This window comes from Leptodactylus fuscus, chromosome 8, assembly GCF_031893055.1.
Source record: "Leptodactylus fuscus isolate aLepFus1 chromosome 8, aLepFus1.hap2, whole genome shotgun sequence".
Classification (NCBI taxonomy): domain Eukaryota; kingdom Metazoa; phylum Chordata; class Amphibia; order Anura; family Leptodactylidae; genus Leptodactylus; species Leptodactylus fuscus.
This window is the reverse complement of record NC_134272.1, coordinates 12,871,222-12,879,871: the sequence shown is the minus strand read 5'-3', so window position 1 is coordinate 12,879,871 and position 8,650 is coordinate 12,871,222. Positions and strand designations below refer to the sequence as shown.

General features: G+C 50.8%; 1 protein-coding gene across 1 annotated transcript; it reads left to right on the top strand.

Annotated features, from left to right (window-relative positions):
• Positions 1-301: 301 nt before the first annotated feature.
• GFER (growth factor, augmenter of liver regeneration) lies at positions 302-3,998 on the top strand. The gene is made up of 3 exons (XM_075283905.1): positions 302-519; positions 2,413-2,621; positions 3,385-3,998. The coding sequence occupies exons 1-3, from the start codon at positions 316-318 to the stop codon at positions 3,545-3,547; spliced, it is 576 nt and encodes a 191-aa protein (XP_075140006.1). The 5' UTR covers positions 302-315; the 3' UTR covers positions 3,548-3,998.
• The last annotated feature ends 4,652 nt before the right edge of the window (positions 3,999-8,650 follow it).

The following is an 8,650-nucleotide window of genomic DNA, read 5'->3' as shown; positions in this document are numbered from 1 at the left end:
TGATGATGATGAAATACTAGAGAAATATTCTTTAAGGTGAGCGCCCTCTGCTGGCTGTGTTGTGTTACTGTCCTATGTGCAAATCCATAAAAAGCATATGCGCGCCCCCTGCTGGTCATCCTGTAATATACACGTGGTGTTATCGATCTAATGCTGATCAGAAATCTGACCCCAAAATGATCACTTCTGAGGAACTGTAAATCCCAGCAATGCCACAGCCGGAGAGGAGAGGCTGTCTATAGAGGCTGTCTATAGGGGCTGTCTATAGGGGCTGTCTATAGGGGCTGTCTATGGGGCTCTTCCGCCTGTCCCGGCATGCACTGCTCTGTAATGAACATGGCGGCGCCCAGTGACCGGCAGACTCCCAGTCCTCTCAGCGGGTTCCCGTTCCCTATTCCGGGGATTAAGCAAAATGGAGGCGGGCAGGAGGGGGAGGCGAAACCCAAGAAGCCGTGCAGGGCCTGTGTGGACTTCAAGAGCTGGATGAGGGAGCAGAGGAAGCAGAGCGCGGCCCCGCAGGTGAGGGGTGACCGGGCGGAGGGACCCGAGGGCGGATCTGTGCGGATACACCGGGGGAGAATGGACGGGCGCTGATCTGTGAGGGTGTGCGGTGTCTCCCATGGCAACCAATCAGCATACAGCTCTCAGGAAGGTTGGAATTGATGGTGGTAACTGGATTGGTTACTATTGGCAATGGAGTAAATTGTAATGGATGACACAAGAGGAGGCGGCTGTGTCGCGGAGGTTGGCTAGTGAGGGGCGGCTGTGTCGCGGAGGCTGGCTAGTGAGGGGCGGCTGTGTCGCGGAGGCTGGCTAGTGAGGGGCGGCTGTGTCGCGGAGGCTGGCTAGTGAGGGGCGGCTGTGTCGCGGCACTGGCTAGTGAGGGGCGGCTGTGTCACGGAGGTTGGCTAGTGAGGGGCGGCTGTGTCACGGAGGTTGGCTAGTGAGGGGCGGCTGTGTCGCGGAGGCTGGCTAGTGAGGGGCGGCTGTGTCGCGGAGGCTGGCTAGTGAGGGGCGGCTGTGTCGCGGAGGTTGGCTAGTGAGGGGCGGCTGTGTCGCGGAGGCTGGCTAGTGAGGGGCGGCTGTGTCGCGGAGGCTGGCTAGTGAGGGGCGGCTGTGTCGCGGAGGCTGGCTAGTGAGGGGCGGCTGTGTCGCGGCACTGGCTAGTGAGGGGCGGCTGTGTCACGGAGGTTGGCTAGTGAGGGGCGGCTGTGTCACGGAGGTTGGCTAGTGAGGGGCGGCTGTGTCGCGGAGGCTGGCTAGTGAGGGGCGGCTGTGTCGCGGAGGCTGGCTAGTGAGGGGCGGCTGTGTCGCGGAGGCTGGCTAGTGAGGGGCGGCTGTGTCGCGGAGGCTGGCTAGTGAGGGGCGGCTGTGTCGCGGAGGCTGGCTAGTGAGGGGCGGCTGTGTCGCGGAGGCTGGCTAGTGAGGGGCGGCTGTGTCGCGGAGGCTGGCTAGTGAGGGGCGGCTGTGTCGCGGAGGCTGGCTAGTGAGGGGCGGCTGTGTCGCGGAGGCTGGCTAGTGAGGGGCGGCTGTGTCGCGGAGGCTGGCTAGTGAGGGGCGGCTGTGTCGCGGAGGCTGGCTAGTGAGGGGCGGCTGTGTCGCGGAGGCTGGCTAGTGAGGGGCGGCTGTGTCGCGGAGGCTGGCTAGTGAGGGGCGGCTGTGTCGCGGAGGCTGGCTAGTGAGGGGCGGCTGTGTCGCGGAGGCTGGCTAGTGAGGGGCGGCTGTGTCGCGGAGGCTGGCTAGTGAGGGGCGGCTGTGTCGCGGAGGCTGGCTAGTGAGGGGCGGCTGTGTCGCGGAGGCTGGCTAGTGAGGGGCGGCTGTGTCGCGGAGGCTGGCTAGTGAGGGGCGGCTGTGTCGCGGAGGCTGGCTAGTGAGGGGCGGCTGTGTCGCGGAGGCTGGCTAGTGAGGGGCGGCTGTGTCGCGGAGGCTGGCTAGTGAGGGGCGGCTGTGTCGCGGAGGCTGGCTAGTGAGGGGCGGCTGTGTCGCGGAGGCTGGCTAGTGAGGGGCGGCTGTGTCGCGGAGGCTGGCTAGTGAGGGGCGGCTGTGTCGCGGAGGCTGGCTAGTGAGGGGCGGCTGTGTCGCGGAGGCTGGCTAGTGAGGGGCGGCTGTGTCGCGGAGGCTGGCTAGTGAGGGGCGGCTGTGTCGCGGAGGCTGGCTAGTGAGGGGCGGCTGTGTCGTGGAGGCTTTCAAGTAGGGGGTGGCAGTGTCGCGGCACTGGCTAGTGAGGGGGCGCCTTAATCGTGAAAACTGCCTAGTGAGGGGGTTGATTGTATCGCGGATGTTGATTAGTAGGCGTGGCAGCTGTATCACGGAGGCTGGCTATTGAGAATGGCGGCTAGTGCTGCCATGTTGAACAAGACAGGAGAAGAGCGCCACACACTGGAAATGTTTATCAGTTTTCTTTCCTTTCAGGAGGGCGACATTGAGGATAAGGAGCGCCCCGCTGAGTGCCCATTAGATCGGGAGGAGCTTGGTCGCAGTACCTGGTCCTTCCTGCACACGATGGCGGCTTATTACCCGGACCACCCGAGCAACAAACAGCAGCTGGAAATGAAAAGCTTCATTAACCTCTTCTCAAAGTTTTACCCCTGTGACGTGTGTGCGGAGGACCTGAGAGAGAGGTGAGTGGCTCCTAATAGTCCCATTCCCTGCTGTGCATCACATATTTTACAGGAATTTTCAATTATTTTTAGGATGTACCATGTGTATCTGATGGGTGGGGGTCCTACCTCCAAGACCCCCACCATTCAGAAGAAGCTGGATCCCAGTGAAAGCTGATGAAGCTGCGTACAGGGGGACACCATATGTAGGAATGGCTGGGCCTGTGCACATTGTAGTCCATGGGCATTACACTGGCCAGCACATTAGGTAGCAGGCGGCTATTCCTCCCAGTCACACACACATACGTGTGGCTGCTTGGGCCGAGCATGCCGGTGTTCTCACTGAGAAGAAGGAATAGGCTACGACCAGCTTTTAATATTGGCAGTGCATTCATTGCATGGAGCTGGAAGGGGTTAAATATCAGATTTTCCTCATAAGGTTGGATTTGATGTGGCCACGGCCCTCTGGTAACTGTGACGTCACCCTCACCAGTCCTATGGCCGATCCGAGTCACATTCTGCAGCACAGTCTCATTCAAGGGAATTGTAGTGAGCTGCAATACCAGACACAGCCACTATGCAATGTATAGCACTATATCTGATATACAATGAAGAACAAATGGTTTAGTATCACAAATTGCCCTTAAGGTTCCCTTTAAATAGGGGGCCGGGGGCGGCACAACCAGATTCAGGAGCATTTCAGGGCCTCTATAGCCTAATAAATCACCTCTTTTTGCAGCACCTTCTCAGTCACCTGGTCACGTCTCCTCTTCTATCTTTGCAGACTCTCTCATACACAGCCGGACACCAGCACCAGGCACAACCTGTCCCAGTGGATGTGCAGGCTCCACAATGACGTCAATAGGAAATTGGGCAAGGCCGAATTCGACTGCTCCAAAGTGGATGAGCGATGGCGAGACGGCTGGCGGGACGGGTCCTGTGACTGACATGTGCCGGACTTCTAATTATTTTGTGTATTTTCTTACCACTGGCAGGATTTGTAAGGGGGATACAGGCCATAGATATACGGACGGGGTTCAGAGGCGTCACATTGTTTCATATCTGCTGGTGTCGTCTCCATCTGCTAGTGACATCCTTCAGATTCGTCCATAATAAGCAATGAGTTTACCCCATACACCTCTGTGGGAACGGCTTGTGCTAGGAAGAGGCGGCCGCCTGCCTAAGATAATAGATTTCCATTGCGGGCACTGGACGTTGTGACTATTTCTGCCCCATAGAAGTGAGATGATGACCAATCGCCAATGTTATTGCACTGACCAACCACCATTGGAACCCTTTGTATGGTATTTTACTTACCGTCAATCCAATTGTTTGGAAATCTTAAGGTTTCATTGAATATTTAGTAAGACTCCACTGCCAGGTGTCACCAGTGCACATCAGGGACAATCCATAGGTAGCAGATTTGTTGCAGAAGTTGGTGACTCTACCATTCATGTCGATGGGGTTTGCAGAAATCCTTGGACAACGGTGCGGGGACGGTTTTCAGATACACAAAATTCTGCAATCAGTCAGATAAAAATCACTGGCTTCAGAGGTCAAAGGTTTGGCATCAGTGATGTTACGGATACCCAACATGTGACCATTGAGGCCAGTGATTGGCTGCGGCTTTCAGGACTGGCAGAATCCTGGGCTCTCTCCCAGGTCCATAGAAGTGATGGCTCCTACACAGGAATCCCTCATAGCGCCACTCTCCTGAATAGTATATAGTAGCCGCCTCGGTAGAGCCATAACCCAGGGACTTGTAGCCACATATATCACTATGATACAAGGAGTCTCGGTCTCTAGCCCGCATTCAGTTCATAAAATGCAGCCAATATATGGTGAGGATTTTCCAGACTGTATTTGTCCCATGTCTATGGGGCCTCACTTCTAGTTTGACATTCTATACTTGACCTACGTTCTCAATGCACTGAGTTTCTGCTGGTGGTAAATGTATATATTACACACCAGCCTTGGAGAGTGAGTGGAGCTGCAGTGTAAAGCAATGGGAGATAAAAGGGGTGCTGGCATCCCCCTATTAGAAAATGCTTCTATGCCATAGTCACTGATCATAACTGTACTCTAATGGAGCAGAGACTGGAGGGGTACGGTGGATTTGGCAGGGTGTGCCATCACCTTATGATCTGTGTGACCTCTGCTGTTTATGAGAATGAAGATGCCGCAGTATATATTCTGTCTCTGTGTCCCCTCCCCCGAGCGGACTGTATATCTCTGCGACTCCTCCTTTGTGTGAGTTCTGCTGATAGAATATACACCAGGTGATCGGAAGTTGGTGACTCTTCCATTCATGTCTATGGGGTTTGCAGAAATCCTTGGACAACCAGCCGAGTCCTGCCATGTTTCTTAACCCTTTGTGCTGTCATGTGCAGTGATCTATTTCCTTGCGCTGCTATATTGTATGTCCGGATACTTTGTTCAAATATGATGTGAATTTCTAAATAAAACCCGTGGTTGATACTTTGTCTTCTGTTTTGTAGTCTGGCCATAGATGTGTGTAGTGTATCTGTAAATGTCTGGTAGGTGGGGGTTAGGGGGACGCAGGCTGTACCTATACATATGTCTGTTGGGGTCATGCTGTGGTCGCTTTTGACCGCTGTGGTGATGGGGTGATATAGTCGGGACAGGGGTCCTATTCTGGCCATTACAGCAGGACCTAGGTCATGAGATCTGAGTATGTGCCCCTGAGGGACTGCCGAATAAATGACAAGGCACAATCCTGTTCATCGCTTTACACACATTTATAAATCTACCTCACTTTCTGACATGCCGAAATTCTGGCTCATTTTTCTGATGCTGCAAAACTTAAAAAAAAATAAAAAAAATCCATTGTACCAAAAATCAAAAAGTCTGCCTCCATTGTGGCAAAAATTACAAAAATTTCCTCCATTAGGCTCCAAAAATCTTCCAAACTTCTGAATTGTCAACTAAGTTTACACCATTATATATTTCGTCTGCACAAGAAAATCTGCGCCCACAGCTATCCGGCCCTATGTATCCTGTAATGGCTGCCTGATGTATAGACACAGCACAATCTGCAGACGTGACTGTCCCTCTGATACGCGGTGTGTGGCCCCTCCAAGTCTGCCATCGCTCTGTCATGTGGCATCTGGAAGGAACGTCTCCCATAGCAACAACCACGGCGCGAGGAGCTCAGATCTGAGACATGGCAGCGAGTCTGCCGCCCAGTATGTCATCCCGCCGTCTCTTCCTGCTCAGCAGCGTCAGCAAACAGAATCCGCTGTGCGCACCTGAGCTGTCACTAAGAAGAGAGACTGCAGTGTGCGGGTATATCATATATACATAATACACATGTATACCGCCCTGATGTACACCGTGTGCTCACAGCATGTGCAAACATATGGAGATCTGAGACAGAAAATGTATGTAATGTATGTACACAGTGACTGCACCGGCAGAATAGTGAGCGCAGCTCTGGAGTATAATACAGGATAAGTAATGTAATGTATGTACACAGTGACTGCACCGGCAGAATAGTGAGCGCAGCTCTGGAGTATAATACAGGATAAGTAATGTAATGTATGTACACAGTGACTGCACCAGCAGAATAGTGAGCGCAGCTCTGGAGTATAATACAGGATAAGTAATGTAATGTATGTACACAGTGACTGTACCAGCAGAATAGTGAGCGCAGCTCTGGAGTATAATACAGGATAAGTAATGTAATGTATGTACACAGTGACTGCACCGGCAGAATAGTGAGCGCAGCTCTGGAGTATAATACAGGATAAGTAATGTAATGTATGTACACAGTGACTGTACCAGCAGAATAGTGAGCGCAGCTCTGGAGTATAATACAGGATAAGTAATGTAATGTATGTACACAGTGACTGTACCAGCAGAATAGTGAGCACAGCTCTGGAGTATAATACAGGATAATTAATGTAATGTATGTACACAGTGACTGTACCAGCAGAATAGTGAGCACAGCTCTGGAGTATAATACAGGATAATTAATGTAATGTATGTACACAGTGACTGTACCAGCAGAATAGTGAGCACAGCTCTGGAGTATAATACAGGATAATTAATGTAATGTATGTACACAGTGACTACACCAGCAGAATAGTGAGTGCAGCTCTGGAGTATAATACAGGATAAGTAATGTATGTACACAGTGACTGCACCTGCAGAATAGTGAGCGCAGCTCTGGAGTATAATACAGGATAAGTAATGTAATGTATGTACACAGTGACTGCACCAGCAGAATAGTGAGCGCAGCTCTGGAGTATAATACAGGATAAGTAATGTAATGTATGTACAAAGTGACTGCACCAGCAGAATAGTGAGCGCAGCTCTGGAGTATAATACAGGATAAGTAATGTAATGTATGTACATAGTGACTGCACCAGCAGAATAGTGAGCGCAGCTCTGGAGTATAATACAGGATAAGTAATGTAATGTATGTACACAGTGACTGTACCAGCAGAATAGTGAGCGCAGCTCTGGAGTATAATACAGGATAAGTAATGTAATGTATGTACACAGTGACTGTACCAGCAGAATAGTGAGCGCAGCTCTGGAGTATAATACAGGATAAGTAATGTAATGTATGTACACAGTGACTGTACCAGCAGAATAGTGAGCGCAGCTCTGGAGTATAATACAGGATAAGTAATGTAATGTATGTACACACTGACTGTACCAGCAGAATAGTGAGCGCAGCTCTGGAGTATAATACAGGATGTAACTCAGGATCAGTACAGGATAAGTAATGTATTTCTGTAGAGACTACGTTCCTTCTGTTTGGTAATGTAAAGTACTTACTACTTCATGTCAGACTATAAGAACACATATTTATTATGCTTTGTCCGTAGTGTTCTTTGTACATCATTTATAACGACGTGTTGTGTTGCAGCAGACAGTAGGTGGCAGCAGTGGGTGACAGGACACCACCTGGGGCAGTTATTGTGTATCTGCCATTAGATCTTCCTTCTTCCCGGTTATCCATAAACTCTTCCTGTGTTGGGAATCCTGTGGCGTAGTAAATTATTAAGTATTACAGATACACAGATATATACAGCAGTACACAAGTATACAAGACGATTACATCGGTAATGCTGTGATTCTTCCACTAGGAGGTAGCATACATAATTCACTCCTATTTAACTCCTTAAAAGCATTCTCAGGGAATTTAAATAGAGATGAGCGAGTACTGTTCGGATCAGCCGATCCGAACAACACGCTCGCATAGAAATGAATGGACGTAGCCGGCACGTGGGGGAGTTAAGCGGCTGGCCGCCGTCAAAGCGGAAGTACCAGGTGCATCCATTCATTTCTATGGAGCATGCTGTTCGGATCGGCTGATCCGAACAGTACTCGCTTATCTCTAAATATAAAATCCACAGGGGAAACCCAAAATCCTCTTAGTACCACCCACTGCTGTGAACTGTTATCGCTTGCACTCCTATGCGCCCCCATACTTTACACTGCGGAGCAGATCACTTTGTGGGAGGGTCTACAGATCATATTGCCAGTGTGTTGAGAGATTGTGTTGTAGGGTCTGTGCTACAGCTTTAATACCCAGACCCCGGCAGTCATGTTGACAAGGGCTTTGAGCCATGATATTACTGGCAGGTTCTGTGTGTTATAGGTGCGGCTGTACAAACCTAATGTAATAATAAGTTATTTATTCTGAGACGGTTCCAGCAGAATTTTTACTTTCACATTCGACTTGTCACAAAGCCAGGATTGTCACGGTCACGGGATAGATCTCATGGCTGTGTACTGCTGCTGTACATGGAAATTTACTGCAGGCTGGAGGGTTAGATGTGAATACGGCCAAATGCCTTAAAGGGGTTTTCCTGGGACTAAAATATTGATGGCATCCTTAGGGTAAGTGATGGGTATCAGCTCATTGGGGGCCTGCAGAGACTGCGGCGTATGGATGAGCACCATACATTGTATAGTGGCGGTGTTTGTTACTGCAGCTGAAATTCATGATGAATGGGGACTGGGACTGATGAACATGATGTAGAGTCAGAATGGCCCAACATGGTACCAGGGGAATG

Excerpts from the sequence above, each read along its gene's own strand:
- GFER (XM_075283905.1), top strand. The coding sequence starts at position 316 with ATGCACTGCTCTGTAATGAACATGGCGGCGCCCAGTGACCGGCAGACT. Across the intron at positions 520-2,412 it reads AGCAGAGCGCGGCCCCGCAG|GAGGGCGACATTGAGGATAA; the intron begins GTGAGGGGTGAC and ends CTTTCCTTTCAG. Across the intron at positions 2,622-3,384 it reads GCGGAGGACCTGAGAGAGAG|ACTCTCTCATACACAGCCGG; the intron begins GTGAGTGGCTCC and ends CTATCTTTGCAG.